At 35.2% G+C, this 20,057-nt stretch overlaps 1 protein-coding gene across 3 annotated transcripts in view; it reads right to left on the bottom strand.

Moving 5' to 3' along the window:
- The window catches only part of PPFIA2 (PTPRF interacting protein alpha 2), a 335,557-nt gene that overhangs the window by 21,057 nt on the left and 294,443 nt on the right, over positions 1-20,057 (bottom strand). For all 3 annotated transcript variants that reach the window (XM_050715798.1, XM_050715803.1, XM_050715800.1), the window contains one exon: positions 14,712-14,805. In XM_050715798.1, coding sequence (XP_050571755.1) covers positions 14,712-14,805 — 94 coding nt within the window. The remainder of the gene's footprint in view (positions 1-14,711; positions 14,806-20,057) is intronic.

The following is a 20,057-nucleotide window of genomic DNA, read 5'->3' as shown; positions in this document are numbered from 1 at the left end:
AACTGAAGTGGTGGCATAGAAAAAGCAGTCCTTCAAGAGTCTTTTTTTTTTTTCTTTTTCTGATATTTAACAACGTACATTCTGCAGCCTCCTACTGAGTGAAACACAAAAGAATGCTCTCGGCAACAAGCGGTAGTGAAAATGAAATTACACAGGGACTATGCTAATGGAGTGTTAAAATTTGCTTACATTCCCACACAACAAGGAAATCTTGGAATTACAGCTTCAATTTTGCTCCTTCCTCCTTGATTACTACAGCCTTTGTGGTTCAGTTATCCCTTGGCAATTCTTCACTGCCTTAGCAGCCCTTCAAGTATATGTACTGCAAAATCACAGCAAATAAAAGCAATGGAGCGATCTTACTCATAAGGAGTACTGCTCTGGGAAGTTTTGCACTGCCAAGGGACCAGACAGAATTTAGCTTAAGTAAAAAACGGAACTCATATAGCATTTTTGCACACGTGTTTAAATCCCTCATTCTGTGTATTAATAGAAAGACAGCTGCTTTAGTTTCTATGTTGCTGCTGTAGTAATATGTAATACTACAAATACTTGACAGCTTTACTAAAGTTTATCTAGCTTTTCCTCCCACACATCTTTTGCAGCATAGCTTATCCATTGCCACTTGGCTGTCCAAAGACATTGAAGAGTTACCCTTGCTCTCTATGACAGCACAATCCTCAGTAAAATGAGAAATACTTGCTATCTGGGTACACAAATGTCATGTTACCTTCTGTAGCTGGAGGTGCGGGAATCCCATATCCCCAGGGAGATCTGTAGTGAAGGCCAATAGAGACATACACACTCGGTTGCTTAGGAAAGCAGAACTGAGGCATGGCCAAACTCAGCAGATGGCCACATCCCCACATCCCAGCTATCTGCAGATGAGGAATTTGGGTTCAGCCTTCCCTCAGAGATGGTTCTGCAGGGTGCCTGTGAAGCTGCAGCAGTGCAGCACTTCCCTCCATTACCCCAAGGAGGTGGCGTGACTCCTGGGGGCACCAGGGCTGCCAGCTAGCACATATGTCTTCAGGGAGAGACAAGCCTGTGGGGCTGCCCCTTCCTTACTTGTCTAGACTCAGTTTCCCCCGACAGGGCACAGACCCTGCAAAATCCCATGGGACTTTCTCCTTACCGAAAGCCAGCCCAAGCTCAGGGAGCAGCTCCTTCTCCAGTCTGGAGTCCCATGGAGACACCATCCTCAGAGGAACCTGATCCCAGATTTTTCCTTATCTGGGGTATTATCTTCCCCCGTCACAGCTGAAAGAGCTGGGCTGGTTCTCACAATAAATAAAAAAAATGGAAATTATCCCTTTTTTTTTTTTTTATTTTTTAACTGGCCACTTGCTTGTGGTAATCTCTGCTCAGAGAAGGAGATCAGTGGCATGTGGTCTACACAGAGAAGGGGTTCAGGAGGAACTTTTGTCCTCTTTCTTCAATTTGGTGTTGAATCCCTGTGTGGCCTCAGGAACCAAGGTGCTGTGGAAGATGCCTTTCACTTTAAGTTCTTACTTCCATAAAAAAGTTACTTTCTTTATATTGGAATTATGAAGTGAGTATTTCTATGGAGTTCCCTGTGACCTTGCAGCATTTGAGTTGGCCTGAGGCTTGTTTTGGAGGTTTAGCATTACTCAAGTACACGCTTCAAGAGTAGGAAAGCACTTCTTTTAATTCAGAGGCAGTCTGGCTCACACAGTTAAAGGAAAATATGGTTGTAGTTACTGATTTTGGCTAAAGAAACTGAGACCAGGCCAGAAATGGGATGCTCTCTCCATATGCTATAGCTAAAGACTACAGTATGATAAACACATAATCCAAAGGGTCTTGGCTTGTAGAAGTGTTTTGGTTTGAAAATATATTTAGTGCAAAGTTAAAATTCTTTGCTCAGACATGCACCAGGAATACAGGCACCATAAGGCCTGTGCCTCACTTACTGATTGGAATACTAAAAGGATTTTTGTAATATTTATTTTCCTTGAAAATAATTGTATGCTTCAGAACTTATATTTCCTTCCCTAGGACATTTCATTTAAACACCTCTCCAACATTAAAGTTTATTTAAATTATATTTTACTTTAAAAAAAAGCACACTATTATGTGATTACTTTTTAATTTAAGTTAGGAGATCTGTATAAACCGAACCTTCAATTTCTAAACCAGAACTGAAAGCAGAATTTCTATTTCTTGACTGAGAGAGATATCATTTAATTGTCAGTCATAGCAAGTTTTCTTTTAATATGTAGTAACACTATAGAAAGAACTCCACTCTATCAAAATAAGTTTCAAATATTATGTAGAAAAAAACATGTATTGTTTTGATCAATAGTGCAAATCATCAGAAAAATGAATCTGGTAATCTGCCTATTCTAGAATAGAATCTGAATATTTTAGAACAGCCAGAATGAACTGATGTGTTTATGGGATAGCCAGTGGCTTCCTGAGCTGAAAAACAGAAGACACCCAAGTCTGACTGTGGCAACTGCATTTCCATTTTCCTTATGAAACCATATAACTGACCAGAGGAAGAAGAGAGGAATAACCTACAAAAGCTTTTCACTACCCCTTCCTTTCACTCTAAAGACAAGGTTTAGGGACAATGAATAGCGTGGTACTGTTTCTCTAATTTTGAAGGTGCTTTGCAGGGGAGTGTAGGGATATTCTCCTAAGACTGTCAGAAAAGTACTACATGTTATTATGTGTCCACTTTGCATTGGTAAGGAGATAGGGAATTAAAATGTAATCATTTTCATACTCATTTAGTTTCTTGGCAACATATGAAAACAGACTGATAAGGGAGAATTGACATTAATTAAGCATTACTCAAAATGGTATTATTTTGCAGATAAGGCTTTAAACCACTTACTGCTGTTGGAATAAATTCCAAATTAAAGCTGTATTTTTAAGTTGACATTATTACTGTTCAAGAATAAAATCCTCTTCCATTGTGGGAGAAACTGTAATATGCTACTTATAATATATTGTTACCCTGAGCCTGGCTTTGCAAAATAAGGACATTTCATGAACATCGACTATTCAGCATTCATCCAAAATTTCAGAGATGTTTGTACTCATTTGTCTTCAAGAGAGTACCTGATAAAGTGGGCTGTCTTCTCTCTCTCTCTTTTTTTTTTTTTTTCCAAGACAGAAAAGAAAAATGACATATCATATCATGTTGAGGAGTTGTGTGGCAGAGAAGTGGGCTTGCCTCCCCTGCACTGTCTTCTGATTAGGGCCCCAAAATTACTTCTTAAGGGTACTTTTATGATAACCCATTTTCTTTAGCATCACTCTTCTGAGCACCACATACAACCACATACCACAGCTGAGTGTGTAACTGTCTAATATCATGAGGACTATGAATGCTTCATATCCCTCTGGACATCAGAGGTACATGGAAGCAGAGGAAAGGGGGAAAAGGTAAGACCAAAATTATGTTGTTATCCTTGAAATTTTCTCCTTATATATTACTCCCTTACACAGGGCAAATTTTAGCACTGTATCAGCAGCACTCATCAACTCATTGCCTAAAATGCAAGAAAATTTATTAAAAATAAGAAGGTTCTTTAAATAGACTTTGTGTGGGAAGTTAACAAAATCTTAATTTAGGTCGTTCCATAGCATTCAGTTTTCTGTATGAAGATGGGGCTCCCCCCCATGAAGCAAACAAGAAATAACAGTTTAAGATTTCTGATATACATAATTCAAATACTTTGCATAGTACACAAACTAAGTCCTAACACTGTCACGATGAAACTTGAATTTGAACAGTATTTCAACGTAGATCTTCATATTTCTGCAAATAATAACACTTACTGTGAGGATTCACAGGAAAAGTCCCCAAGGATATTATGTTATGTATATTATAATGTCTCTTAGTAAAAACGTGACCGTGAATGTGAGATAAACTCAAAATGAGGCACAGTGAAACTGAGACCAAGTCATGCTAGTAAAATACAAGCAAAAAGTATTTAGAAGTTTTGGCCAATGGGTGATTTAGATCCTAGGAAATGGCCTTTACTCATAAGACATTTTCTCAAAAAGGTAACAGATGAAAGAGTTTGCCAACGGACCCTCTGATTATTGCTATTGTTGCTGCTATCACTATTATCATTGTCAAAAATACTAAAATATTTAGTTTACAACCAAATATTACACAATTGTTTTCTAGAAGAGAAATTGAAACAAAATATGCTGTGTTTGTCTGAGTAATCCTATGATTTCAACGTAAGATTAAACACATCTGTCTCATCTGTACAGTGTTTCCAAAACTAATGTACTCACCTTCAAAGATTCCAAAATTCAGGAGAGAGGATTTCTAATGAATTGAGCTGGATTTGAATTTTATCTTTTCTATTGCCATTTACTAACTATTTAAAAAAGGCTAGAATTGTGTAGCTAAAGTCATCATATGACAAAATAAACTAGCTGAATTTGTATAAATTAATATTAATGTTAAATGTCTATGGCAAATAAGTTACCTCCTATCTATTTGTTTTCTGCAGGACTGTAAATATTTTTTATGAAGTAGGGAGAAATGAGACTCAGGTTTGATATTTTCATATTATATGGATTGAATTTAATCTGAAAGGATCCATCTGACTACTAAAGACTACACTAATTAAAAACCGAGTAAGATTTTGTTGTAACTTTTGCTGTCAGGCAACCTGACTTTTAAATCATTTGAATTCCTCATTTTTTCTCCTTTTTGATGCTTGCCTTAATAGGCAGACTGAGAACAATGGGGAAAATTCAATTTCCATATTTACAAAAGGTATTGTGTCCTGCTTTAAAGACTTTTCAGCAAAGAATGACTGAAATATGAAAACAGGCTTAAATCAAGAAACAATTAAAGTTTTTAAATCTATAAAACAAGGAAATGGAATTTTAAGTTTAGCAGCACCCCACATAACACAGCTTAGGAAAATAGATTTAATAACTAATTATCTTATATAGGTGTACGCTGTCAGTGTATGCAAGCTGAAGGGCAATATTCTTTTTCTGAAGATGTGCATTAAGCTAAGTGAAGCATGTTCAGGAATGCTTAATATAGACCCTAACAAATTAGATCTACAGACAGCTACTATGAAAAAAATAATAAAACACCTGTGAAATAAACATACTTGCATAATACATAACCTTGCAATCTTGTATGTACTGCACTAAATTAGAGATACCTGGAGTTCCCAGGTTGATTAAATGTTATTAAATCTAATTATAGACAAAAAGCCATTCCATAATCACACATTCTAAATTAATGTAGTAAAGCCTGTTCTCTTCAAGTTTTTGTGTCCCTTCAGCCATTAGAAAGTTATAGCTCATACACCCTTCGGATGCATGAAATTTGCTACCTAAGCTCCAAGAGATAGAAATTTTAAATTTTATATCAAAAAAAAAACAAGCTTAAAAATATACTGGTGAAAAGTTATATACACAAATGAAATATTTCTGTACAGCTATATAGCATGAGGCTTCAAACAGAGAAAAAGAAACTGTGTACTCTGGATTGCTGTGATGTTTAGAAGTTTGAGTCCTTTGAGATTTAATTAAACAGAATTTATGCTTAAATGCATTTGTTAATCTAGGCATTCACTGTTGTAATTTTTTCCACTGACATACAACTTTAAATGTCTAAGCAATTCTAGGCTTTAGACTCCCAAAAATATGTTTGTTTAAAAACATTTACGGCAGTTATCTCCAAGTACTTCCTCCATTGTGTTAAGCCTTGCAGGAGCAACTCCTGAATTTGTGTATGCTTTCAATACTTTGAAAGTTTTCATTTGGGTCAGTTTTCTGGATGGGATTGTTATATAAGGTTCACAGGAAAAAAAATAACAAAAAATAGAATATAAACATGGTGCTGAAAATGAGTATGTTCAGCAGCCATTGTGTTTTAACTTACCCAGATATGCTTTTCATGAGATGAAGAGAGATGAATGGAAAAAAAAGCACATAAATGTTAATGAACATATAGTAGTTCATAAAGAAATCATATGATAGATAAAATAATAGCACCATTATATCTACTGAAATCTTTCTAACTGGTCTTTGAATGCTTTAAAGAAGTTATATGTCCTTATGAAGAACAGAGACATTTCTCAAAATGAGATTTTCTTTAAACTGATGTTGGTTATTTATTAGGTACCAGTGGAGCACATTTATAACACATATTCATACTAAAGATCTTGAAATGCAGTGAATGTGGAATAGATTTTCAACTCAAAGCATGCTGTCCAGATTTGAATAATTTCATAATGATTTTTGTGTAACACAAAAAATCCTGAAAATCCTGAACCTGTGGATTTAAGCAAATTACCACAGAGACACATTAAAATTAAGAGTTGACTATGAACCAAGGTTTACTTTCCTACATCTACTTCACTATTATTTTAGCAAAATTTCTTGTAGTAATGACTACGTAGACTTGGGATTATTTTATTGAAATAGGCAGGAAATTTCCTACACAGAGATGACTAACGTCTGTAATTATGCAGTATGTCAACTTGAGCAGTCCTAGTAATGCTAGATTAGTAGTGATTCTGGTGTGAATGTTTTGCCCTCTAGGTAACCTATTTTTTTACCAATAAAAAGAATTAATAAAAGTATCTGTAGGAGAAACCAGGATGCCATCACCGATAATAAACTTTCTTCAGCATCCTTTAATTGCCATCATAAAAAGAAAATTATATGCCTGAATGAACCCCAGATATCTCAGAATATTATGTTTCAATTAACCAATGATTTACAGAGATATAAAAATGCTTGGTACGTACAGCTTTAGAAAACTTTGGAGTAAAAAGCGTGTGCTCTTATTAATTAAAAAGATGTTGCTTTCATTTCAGTGATTTTAAGAGGGGGCTGGTTCCAAGATCTTAAATTTTGTTTCTGTGTTTGTGTGTGATAAGCAGAACAGCTGGAAGAGGAAGCTGGAAGGAAAAGTGCAAATAGAAAAGCAGATGAAAACAAATGGCAAAGTCATACACAGAAAGTTTAAGAAAGGAAAATTAAGAATTGGAAGGACAGTGAAGGCATGCAATATGAATAGAAGACTAGAAAACTACTCAAACAATTACCAAATATGATGGAGGTACCATCAGGATTGAATATACATTCATGATTTTTGTGTCAAATCTCCATCACCCTCATTTTCCACCAAAGAAACAGTAAAGACTGATTTGAAATCCTTTGCCTTTTATTTTGGACCTTACAGAATCTATTGAACCATCTATTTCTTACATATCCTTCTGAATACTCCTTTGGATATGGGTAGACAGAAATAAACAGGGGGATTAATTGGAATGTGAGCAATTTTCTGGCAGCTTTAGTCAGTTGGCAAGTTGCAGCTGCCTTGGCATAATTTAAGGGACCTGAAGACTGTTCCAGTCTCCCCCATTACAGCAGCAGAGGATCAATGATCATCTCTTTGCTTCCTGAGCATCTTGTCTGGAGAAAAAAAATAAAATACTGCAGAAAAAAAGGCTCTTTAAATTCTAGCTTTTGCTTTTTCATATGATAACCATTTCATCACTATTTTATTGAATGTAGATAATGATTTCCCTTAGACATACACTAAAGAGATAGGTGCTTTTTCTGCAGCTGTGTTTTATTGATTCTTCCCTTAAGTCTTAATTCAACAGAATCTGAAAGGGTATTTGCATCTGCAGGAGATCAGAGTTTAGGAATCAACTGCATGTATGAGGATAGATGCTTATATTTATCAATAAATCTCAAATTGCAATAGGTAGACCTGTGTAGATAAGGCAGGAATTGGGACCTTGTCATATTTTGTTTGATTAAAAATTTTAAAAGCTGATACAAATTGTATGGAGAAAAGAATAAAAAAAATACTTGAAAAAGGATAAAAATATTATTTAAAAATACAGGATTTTAAAAATTAGTTCAATATAGGTATTATTGTTTATGTTCTTACAAATACAATATATTGTATCTTTTTTTTTTACCCTCAGAATACTCTGAGTAAGGTTTAATAATCCTTTGCAAGATAAATACCCATATATCCTTGCACTGATAATGCTACAAAAGGAAAGAATTCCCCTAATATCTAATTTAATAGCAAGATACCTTTTTAAAATTGTAAAAGCTTTTATTGAATAACTATTTCAAACAGTCTTTTATTCAGTAAGGGTTAAAAATGTGTTTGGCAAAGTAATTAAAAAAAGACATCTTTATGTATGTCTCAAGGACCAGAACCCAATCCAGCTAAGTGAAAACCACAGTGGCCACAGTGTACAATCCTTGACTTCACCAGAACACTGAATACCTCTCCCTCCTCCATTGGAATGAGAAAATAGAAAATAATAGGTAATGAATCGAGGATTGTTTGCTAGAAAGGGAGGAAGAACTAAAGAGAAGTCTAAAAGCTACCTACTGCATCAGATAATTTCTCATAGATGAGAAAAGAAGGAAGAAATTAAATGCAAAATTTGAATTTTCCTAAAGTTTCAGGAAAGATTGAAAAAAAAAATTGTATTAAAAATATTCTTAAGAGCTACTGTAAGAAAATAAATCATGTACATTTAGGATATAATGGTGTTTAATAAGCATTAAGTATTTGGGAACATCAGATTGATGGCACAGAAAAAGACCTTAATTAATCCAATTGGATTCATTTTTTGAAATGTGTGCAATTAAGAAAGTCATTAGAAACAGCTATTTGTATACCGCAGAGGACAGATTATTTGTAGTCACAAATATACTATGTCAAGTTCTAACTGGAGTTGCACACATAAAACCTAATTAGAGGCATTGTGAGGATTCAAAAGGAACTAAATGATGACTACAGTGTTTCAAACTCTTATTCCACAAAAAGATCTACCTTGACGTATTTTCTGTTGATAGGGATCAAAAAGTTTGATTTTCTAGAGGCAAATCTAAGTCCAAGTATTCTGTTTTATGTTATCAATTTGATTTAAATGTAGATTACCAGAACAAGAGGCGTATTTTTTGCAACTTTGTTCTCAATCTCCCAATTTTTGAAAAAGATATACAAATGAAAAACATAGAGATGGTTTGAAAAACACACACCTGGTTTTAGGTTGGAAGGGACTAAACTCAATTCGTATATGTTCTTCTGTTAATATGGAAGTTACTGGTGCTTGATGTGCATGTGACTGTGGTCAGCTGAAACTTAGCTGCACTGTGATTCTCTCAGGTTAGTTATAAGGTCATGCATACTATAGATTTCTTTTTACACAGTAACTTTACATGCAAGAATTGCTTAGGCCTATTTTACAGGACTTTATTTGTGTATGTAAGCATATGCATATGTCCTGACATATCAACGCTTTTCTGCAATCTGATTAAAGTCAGGAGTTTGTATCTTGCAAACAAAACATGGAATACTGTGGAGTAAACCTCCCCAAAACAGGTTCATGGGAAATAATATATTTATTTTGATTTTCCTTGGAAGATATAAACCTTACATCTTAAGCTCGTCTTGGAGATGCGGGATTAAAGGATTTATGTTATTACACTGAAAAAGGAAATAAAAAGAAAAAGAAAATTAAGAGATTCTTATCCAGAGTCAAATCAAACAAGCATTGTAGGAAGTATCAGGATTTTATCTGCTTTTGAACAAGAATCCTGTCAGTATGATCCAGTTAATGACTAGCTGACTTGCATGTAAAGTTTTTTCATGGACATAATTTATGTATAGGATTTAGGACCACCGAGAAAGTGATGGCATAGACCAATTTCAAATTGTACTAGCAGCATGCATAAGGTCAAATCCTCCTCTGTGTGGCAATCTAGGACTATGTAGCATTTGAGTGTCTCTCAGACCTTGCCTTATGTTAGCACTTTGCATAGGATGAAATATGCATACCCTTCCTTCACTGTCAAATGCCAGGTTAGCTAGAAGGACAAGATTACAAGCAAAACTTTAAAAAATGTAATCATAATTTTTGATTACATGATTTCCAGGTAGAGCTGTATCTCAGTATGAATGCTATTGTCAGTTAAAGGTTTTTTTTTTGTTTTGTTTTGTTTGTTTGTTTGTTTTAAGTTTTAAAATGCTCATTGCCAAGCTTCCTTGTTTCCCATTTCTAAGAAACATTTTACTGTAGAGTGCACGTGAAATACTAATTGTAATGACCAATCAGACACACTGTTGTGCAATATAAAAGGCATACATCTTTCTTCAGTATGCTCCTTTCTTCAGGAAGATACTTATGTTCTGATATATTGCATACTGTTGCAGATCAAATCAAACATTTGAAAAGGGTATGTATCACTGGCACTTTGCAATTTGAAAGGCAAAGCATAACTCATTCAACCTTCTGTGCTACCTAAATATGTATTTGCCATTAGCGAGGCCTTTCAGCAAGCATGATTTAGCATCATTCCTGAGCAAAACTCCTGTGGAATAGTAGAATTCAGCTGACATTCACTAGAACAGTTATAGCAAAAAGGGAAGTATATCTGGATTCATTTGTTGACAATATTCGAAGTTCGCTGAGTTAATTGTTAATGTAGATTTGTTATAAAGGGTTAAAGTTTGATACTTTATTATCATTTGATACTTTAGCAACAAGGACAGTAAAGCATAGTTTCTCTTAACTGCCTCAAAAGTTTACTAGCTGAGGTAAAGTCAGTGGGGATATGCGTTTTTTACAGGGGATACAGATTATTTGATTTTAGGCACCATATTATGTACTCTTCTTCTAAGCTATGTGTGGGGGACACACTTCAGCTATCCCAGAGGGCACTACACACATCCATTCGAACCCTCCATGACTAATGATAGGAACTGGACTAGCCCAAAACTTTGTATGCTAGCTACCAGCTTGGGCTTTGATGAAAACCCTGAGCATAAGGCAAGACCAAGTTACAAGCACAATCCTATCACTTGGTACAAAATCACCCACCAAGGACGATGCTATGAACAGCTGGGATAGTGTGTGTATACACAGCCACTGAGAAATGGTAGCTGGAGTTGCTAGCTACAAAATTCAGAATGAGAAACTAGTATCCATTTATTTAACAGGGAGACTGATTAATCACTAGAAAAAAAAAAAAGCTAAGAGAGAGTACCCATCAATAGAATAACACCCTAAATGCTCTAATACCCCTAACATTTGTTTTTGTTTTCTTGGACTGCATGTTCAATTTACAAATAGTAAGGCTTAAAAAAAAAAAAAACCTAGATCTATCATGTATCTCACCTCTGCGAGTAAACATTTATAGATGATTCAGGTCTAATTTACAAAAATTATACACAGCTTCCTTAATTTCTCTTTGATGCCTTAGGAGAAACACTTGTTACAGATATATTTACTGTAATAACCAAATGTTGGATGAAAAGAGATTCTTGTTTGAGGTTTATAAATCTGACATATCATTGAGACAAAATGATAATTACATTTTAATGATGTCTAAGTAGTCAATTGAAACTGAAAGAAATTTAACATCTAAATAGCATTTTCTAAGCAAGAAGCAGGAAAACTTTGAAATTTAGGTTAATGACACTATTATCACTGGAGAGGGATTTGGTCTCCAGAAATATCATGTTCTCTCAAGAAACTCTTCAGAGTGAAATGTATTATTCAGGAATCTAGTCTACGCATATAAATTGTGCTAAAATAGTATAACACAGTGCAGTGTGTTTATAACTCCAGGAGGCCAGAGCAGGGTCAATACACATGCTTGCTATTCGGGGAACAGGTAGCCAGGACATCTGGGGACCATTAGTACCTACTGGCTGCAACAGCTCACAGTTTGGAACATTGTGCTTCTCCATCCCTAAGTTAGTGGGCATACTTGCTAAATTACTGATAGAGTTCAATACATTCAAAAATGCAAAATTTGAAGTGTTTTTTTTTTTTTTTTTTTTTTAAACTAACTAGCTCATTTCAAATTCTGGTGAATTTTGCCTGAAGCTAATGAAAACTGTGAGAATGTTCTGGTCAGAGTGATGAGTCCCACCTTTGGTTTCACATCAAGGGGAGATCCCTGGCTTTCCTACATCAGAAGTATGGTTTTTACCACTGAACTGAAAGAGAAGTTCACTGAACTGTTAACACCAGTTCAATATGTAGTATTATTCCCGTTTTATAAAAAAACGGAATTGGCTCTGGGAACACTGATTTTTTTTCTCTAAGTGACAAAGCCAGCATAAGTAAAGCTCTCCCAGACCTGAAATTTAATACAAAGGAATGCTTCCTGCTTTATCCTGTCTTTTTACTATTCTTCTGGTAAGCCTAGTTCTCTTGGGATTTTGTGTCCTAATCAAAATTAGCCAAAGAAATCCTTAGAAGGTGAGGTGCTCTGCTCACTCTGTTCCAGTGAGACTGGGATCATTGCCTCTGTGGGGTTTGTAGGGCCTATTTAGCAATATGAACAAGTTAAACACCTGAAATTAAATCTTACTGCTACATCATGAGATAGCAAATTATTCTCAAACTCCTCACATTATCTTTTACAAAGACATCATATACATTACCATCATCCTTAATGTTACTTTCTCATTTGCATTACACAAATCAGTAATTTTATAGTTACTGTATGTTTCTGAAAGATACTTCTAGGGGTAGTTATGCATAACCAAGTGTTGGCAAAAGTGAACCTGACCTACTGAGACAAACTTGTCATTAAAATGACTTTCTGGACTGTTTCAACTGAATACTTTGCAAGGTAAGACATGCAAACACATGACTGCATTTTTTTACATGGAAGTGTTAATTATCGTCTACCCTATTGATAACTCACATCCTAATGGCAATCATAATTCAGTTGAATCCCATGCATCTCTCTAAAAAAATGTTAAATTTTTCCTGTACTACAGTTCCTCTACAACTATATATTCTACACATAAATTACCACCACATGGTAGTTATGATAGAAATGTCTTAGCATTTATCTGATAGTAAATTAAGAATAATCTTAAAATCAGTCATAAGGATACTGAAGTGAGAAGCTATGAACATATCTGAAGTAATGGGAAAAAAAATCTTTGTAACATAGGTATATAATTTATACCTATTAGGGTCAATAATAATACAGTTCAGACTGGATGAATAGTGACAAAGGAAAAATTCCTTTCCTTCTAGCAGAGAGTATTTTGATTACACCTAATCAATAAAGAACCAAGGACAGACAGACACAGGAGAAAAAAGGAAAGACTTGAAAAGAAGACAGCATGGAAAAGTCTCATTATGTGAGATTAGACAAAAGTCTAATAACTGATTACCTATATACCTATTATTTCTAGACTGAAAACTTGGTAGGCACTGTCATATATGAAGTAGTATGCGTCAAGTCTTATGGTATTTTATCCAGTTTAAATAACTATTAATATATGAAAAAGTGAACACATTTGTCCATTCGTCCCTTCAAAAATGGTGCTGTAGTACCTTCAGTCCTCACAGCTGGAATATAAACAGGAATTACCAAAAAATAAAAAATAAAAATCACTGAAAAGTGAATAGTATTCCTTATGCTTACTAGAATTCAATAAAAAGGTGTAGTAATATACTCCATACTTACATATATTTCTAAATGAATAGTGAGTGATAACAGATGTATGGATAAGGAATCCAAAGACAAGACTCATCAACTGCAAAATCCCTGTGAATGTTATTCTGAGTCTCTTAATTGAATATAAAACATTTCTCTGTCAGCTAGCATAATGACTGCTTCTCTATCTTTAATTGCTAAATTGAGGTTAATTTAAACTGAACACTTACATATGTACATTACACAAATATGCACACTTAAAGACATATTTCATCAGTAGCTTGACATGAAAGTAGTGGTTAAAAATATTCTACATAAATTCAAAGAAAAGCTGAAACATATCCCTCGCTTTTTTTGGATTAGAATTGCTAATTCTCTTGAAACTTTGCAAAGGAATATTAAAAGACAGAAAGACCTGAAAACACCAAACATTTTAAAAATTAGGCTTTCAAAAATCAAATAATAGCGCTAAAGTTAGTGATTATGGATGAAACATAAACCTGTTGTTTACTAAATGAATTTTTGATGTCATTTTAAAATACTATCTTTTTTTTTTTTTTTCCTCAGACACCCTCTAATTACACTGGAACTGTGATGCTGCCAAGAGGTTTCTTTTGTGTTTGTAGCTTTATTTTGACAGTTCTCCTTAGCTCCTGGCAGCTGTTATGAGTCAGTGTACTGGTTTTACAAGTAGGTGCACCAGAGTCAGCACTAAGTTATTATATGATTTAGGTGAACAACAAGCTAGGTTGCCGTTTGCTGACAAGCAAAAGAAAGTGAAGCTGCTAGGGTTTATGGGGAGCCTTTAACTTCTGTAGACAGAAATAATAATTTGTTCAATGTATAACGCAAACGATCTTTTCTCTGTTCTGAAAAATTCATGTAGTCAGTCACTAAAATGGTTCTTTCACTGCTTGCCTATTTTTTAAGAACTGTAGTTACCAAATGATAAAGAATTAATAACAATGTGAAACAGAAAATGTCTCTGTCTTACTGTTTTGCAAATGAAACAATATTATACAATTGACAAAATTACAATATTTTTCCTATATTTTATATGCAGCTTTAAAAACATTTACACTGGGAAAAAAAAAACACAAAAAAACCACCACACACAGTAAGTGATAAACAGTCATAGTAGATGGTCCTGCCTCTTATTATACATCTGCATAAAAACAACGCAAAAACTGACATTAGATTCAAGTATGAGCCAATACAAGAAACTTAAAGGTGGTACTCACTTTTTCTTTAGTCTTCGGTCTTTTTCTGCTTGGGTTCCAAGTTTGCCCAATCCCAGAGATTCTTGTGCTGCTGCTTCTGTTTCCATATAGCCTCCTGTGTTAAAAATGGAAAAAGAAAAAAACAAAACAACAAAAACCAACATATTTTCCTACATCTCTTTCCCAGTTGTTCTCTCAATCCTTCAATACCCATTCTGACCTTCCCCTCGTCATCTATGTTTGCTTACTTAATTCATGGCATCTAGTGTTTGTGGAGAACATCTAATGCTTGCAAGTGTTTGCTACATGGAAAAAAGTAGAAAGAAAATTTGCTCATGTTCAGCAGAAATGTATGAAAAGGGCACCCTGGTCTTCTCCTTTGCCTGTTTGACTCCTAAGTATCAGTCTCATGGTCCTGAGTGAGCAATGCCTTCACCATTTTTTAATCTCAGTTGGGAAACATGCAGATGAAAGTACCTTCTCAAGAACTGTATGATTATTACTGACATAATACAGCATCAGTTAATGTCATCATGCTAAGGTCTTTGTTTTGCCCTCACAGAGAGTCTTACAGTCGTTGATGTCATTATCCTTCCAAACTCCTAAACCAGAGACGACACAAGGAATTTGTCAGAGGAGTAGAAAGCCTCATGGTTCTCCTTGGAGAAGCCCCCTAGACACCTAATTGCTGTCATGCCAGGGGAACTTGAAGAACTTGATTCAAGTCATGAGGAAAGCCTGCAATAAGCAAGGACACCTGGACCAAACTATAATCATATTATAAACTGTGGACAAAATTGGTATTGTTGATCCATACTGATCAAAATTATGTCTGTTAATGTGACTTTCCTGGTGCAGAAGCTGAAAGGTACTCTGATTTTTTTTTTTTTTTTTTTTTTACTGCTGCTTGGAGTCAAGGTAGAAGCGAGCTGCTCATGGAGTTGCCAGCACAGTCTCCCAACTCTGGCTCTAAGCAGCCCTCACACCTGCACATGTATCTGCACAGACACAGTGGCTGCAGCACTTCTTTGAAAGCTGCTTTCTGCTGTGCTCCTGTTCATGAGGTGTATAAGTGGCACAGAAAGACAACATTACAGGAAATCCTGATGCTTTTCTCCATTTGTCAGTGGCAAATTCTTATTTTTCAACTAATGGATAGTAAACAATTGTGGAGTGGACGCCGGGATAATTAGGACAGCACAATATAAAATAAAAGATTTCTATTCTGATTCAGGGATTTTAACCATAAAATGAAGTGTAAATGGTATCTAGCAAAATATCATCACAGGCTTTTGCAAATCACATCTACATGCAATTCAACCAAGTGGGAGCAAAACCAACTGCAGTATCATTTTATGACGTTAAATTATAAAAACCCATTTTCAAGCAGCACTTTCAAAGCAGGTGTAGTTCTACCTCTACCACTGGCCAGACGGAATTTTTCTTCAATAAAGAGGGCACTAATTTTCCACATCTCATGTTGAGAATGATGCCTCCAATCACAAACACAAAAAACATAACTGTATACTTCGCTTATTCTCATCTGCTTTTCAAAGTCTTAAAAAATCTCATTAAATGTTTCTTGCTGACTCTGAAGTAAACTTATAATTTTTACAAACTGCTGTACATATATAACACCTGTTATATATAAACTGCTGTAATATATCACACCTTCCTGAGAGAGCAGCTCACCAGATGTTAGGTGTAGATGGTATGATGGCAGTGCAATGAGGGATTAGAATCATAGAATCATTCAGGTTTGGAAAAGACCTCTAAGATCATCTAGTCCAAACCTTTAAGCTAGTACTGAAGTCCACCACTAAACCATGCTACTAAGTTCTACATCTAAACATTTCTTGAAGACCCAGGGATGGTGACTCAACCACTGCCCTGGGCAGCCTGTTCCAATGCCGCACAACCCTTTCAGTGAAGAAATTTCTCCTAATGTTCAACCTAAACCTGCCCTGGCACAACTTGAGGCCATTTCCCCTCATCTCGTCACTTGGAATCAAAATAAAGAGCAGCACCTCTACATCAACAAGATTAAACAGACAACCAGCACTTCAGAAACACTTCAGTAACTGTAACCAGATTTCTGGTTTTGATTCCAACAGTTTTCTTTTTCAACCTTATCACAGTGAAATGATATAAATGTAACTTGTGTCTCTTCAGCATGACAGAAGGAAAAAAAAAACCACCAACAAAAAAAACTTGTAAAGTGAACTGCAATAGCTTGTAACTATCAATCAAATAGCTAACACAGGCTTTCTATTGATTGATTGATTGATTGAAGGTCCCCATCTGGTCTCAGTTTACTGTTTGAGTTATAAATCTAGTTCTTCCTCTATGGCTGTAGCATCTTGATGAAAGGCAAGATACATAACATTCCATAGCTATCCATCTAGAATGCCATTCATCCTTGACAACACCATTAGATCATCTTCTCATAAGGACTAAAGGATATGGGGCAATATTACTCAACAATAGACAGATTTGCTTACTTTCCATTTTAGAAAGTTAATCCGGGCTTTTGACAGAGCTAGCAAAAATATCAAGGCAGTGATGCTGCAAATACTCTTTGTTCAAGGCTGATGTCCTATCAGCATCAGTGCTGCTATTACCACTTCACTTAAGGAACAAAGCCTGTAAAGTTTTAATGTTCAAGTATTTTCTTCAGAGAATTTTAGTGCTACAGCTCCTACCTTCCTTTGGCAAAATAGCTAATGCAGGAGAATGGTCAATGACTTGATAGAGCTCTCTGTTCACATACTGCTCAAGCTCAATGAGCCACTCTGAGGATGACTGTGACATTAAATGATCACTCTCACAGACTGGAAAGTATTCTCAGCATACTAGACTTTACCACATAACAAACACATCTGGGCCTTTGAATGACCAAGGGCACATTGTATTGAATATGGTCATTGTGCCTGTTTGTATCTCAGGCATGCAGATGACCATGGTTCTGAACAAACTGATCTTGATGATACACCATACAGATGAACTAGACCAGGAGAGACCAAAAATCCTTGTGATAGATTGTTTTAGGGACTAGAATATTTTAATTGTAAGATGAGGAGAATATGCAAATGTGTATTGTGGTATTCCCCAAGAGAGAGGAGTGGATAAATTTAAAATCAAACTGTCCTGGTTTCAGTTAGGACAGAGTTAATTTTCCTCCTAGTAGCTGGTAGGGTGCTATGTTTTGGATTAGGATGCGAAGAGTGCTGATAACACGCTGATGTTCTAATTGTTGCAGAGCAGTGCTTACACCAAGCCAAGGACTTTTCAGCTTCTCGCTCTGTCCTGCCAGCGGGCAGGCTAGGGGTGCAGCAAGAGCTGGGAGGGGATAGACCCAGGACAGCTGACCCAAACTGGCCAAAGGGGTATTCCATACCATCTGACATCACGCTAAACAATATATAGGGGTGGCTAGCCGGGGTGGGAGGGCCGGCTGCTCGGGGATAGGCTGGGCATTGGTCAGCGGGTGGTGAGCAATTGCATCATTCATCACTTGTTTCGTACACATTATTGTTAGTAGTACTATTATTATTATTATTATTTTTCCTGTCTTAATAAACTGTCTTTATCTCAACTCACAGGCTTCACTTTCCCGTTTCTTTCCCCCATCCCAGAGAGGGAGGGGGGAGGGTGAGTGAACGGCTGTGTGGTGTTTGGCTGCCAACGGGGTTAAACCACAAGACAAACAAATTCAGAAAATTAAATAAGAGACACTCCTTCCCCCCGTACATTCCTTTCCCCTTCCCCAATTATTAACAGAAAGCTTGAAGAATGTAGAAAACTGGAATCCTGATTCTAAGAAAGATATCCTAAGGCCTATACTTGCCTTTGAACAATGATACAATGATAGAAATAGCAAATTATGAAAATAATTATGAAAAAAATGGCAAGTTTAGCAGTGGAAAACTAAATTTTGAAGGTAATGTGGATCAAGCAAATCTTTTGGGTGACAGCCTGGCTCTTCTGAAGTTAATGAAACTTTGGAGGTTCCAATATTGCTTCTTAGATGAGAGTATATATTACACATTATTTAAGAGACATTATGGAACCAGCTACAGAAGTATTATTTGTACATGCAGTGTATAATAATATCACTGGGATCCTTAATATCCCATGCATTGCCATGAACTTTTAAATTGTTCCTTTAAACATAATTGTGTGCATGTGCAAATATGCACATAAGAAAACAAATTAATGTTTCTGAGGCTCAAAATCAGGTTTCTTGCCTCTGTACTACTTGGTGTTCTATTGAATAAAAGGTATTTTTCATATTCAAAAATATAAGAAGTCTGTATCTATATCAAATCAGAATAAGTTTAATTTAAGAAAAGAGTCAAATCATATTCATTTATTGATTTTGAATTAAAGAATTAGGTAATGAAAAACATAAATATACTAACTGCAGTGCAATGATGATATGCCTTACTATTTAGGTTTCTGTGACATATTATTTTACTATGAATAGAGCTATTAATAGAGCTATTAATCTGTGCAGCTATTAATAGAGCTGCACAGATATTGAACCTATCATGGAATTGATTCAACTACTACCACTATTTTAATTTTTGTTTATTGTCTTTAAACAGTTACTGAATGGATACTGCCACACAATATTTTTTGTCTTTTGTTATCTTAAAAATTAAGATGAGGAAAACTATTCTGTAATTCAGCTGCTCAACAATGTCTCTTAATTTCTTAAAATATTTTGTTCTTACTTTTTAGTTACTGTATTTTTTTTTGTATATGCTTGTAAATCTAATTTGCTTAATTAAAATGTGCATTGTACTGAAATTTTTGCTATTGAGCTAAAGGATGGTTGTCACAAAAAAATTCATTTAATTGCAAATCTTCACTAATAGCTAATAGTGTAATTTCACGAACCGGTGTTGGGAATTACAAACAGGCTTTATCCAATTATGCATACGGCTTATTAATCATGTTGGCTATTATAAGAAATTAATCTATTGCCAGATTATATTGCTCCTGAGGCAATCTTTAAAGGTGTTATTTTATTTTTGTTCATATCGCAAGGAATTGCAGGGAAGACCAGCATATTTATTACATCTTTGTCCTCTGTGTTCCTGAGTTACTGTGAAATCACAGATTATTATACATAATCCATCAGTATTAATAAAATTGGTTTTATGGAATGTAGATTTGAATTAATACCACAGACTAAAGTTATAAAATTCTCCATTAGTGCAGATGGCGACATGCAGGTGTATTTGAGAGATCCATTTAATGGGATCCTGAAATACATTAAACTATGAAGATGATTGAATAAATCAGTTTTATTCTTACTGTAGTGAGGAAAAAAAGGAATTTAAATCAAGATTAGAAATTATT

The sequence above is a fragment of the Cygnus atratus genome, chromosome 1 (genome assembly GCF_013377495.2).
Source record: "Cygnus atratus isolate AKBS03 ecotype Queensland, Australia chromosome 1, CAtr_DNAZoo_HiC_assembly, whole genome shotgun sequence".
Lineage (NCBI taxonomy): Eukaryota > Metazoa > Chordata > Aves > Anseriformes > Anatidae > Cygnus > Cygnus atratus.
This window is presented reverse-complemented; position numbering and strand designations above follow the sequence as displayed.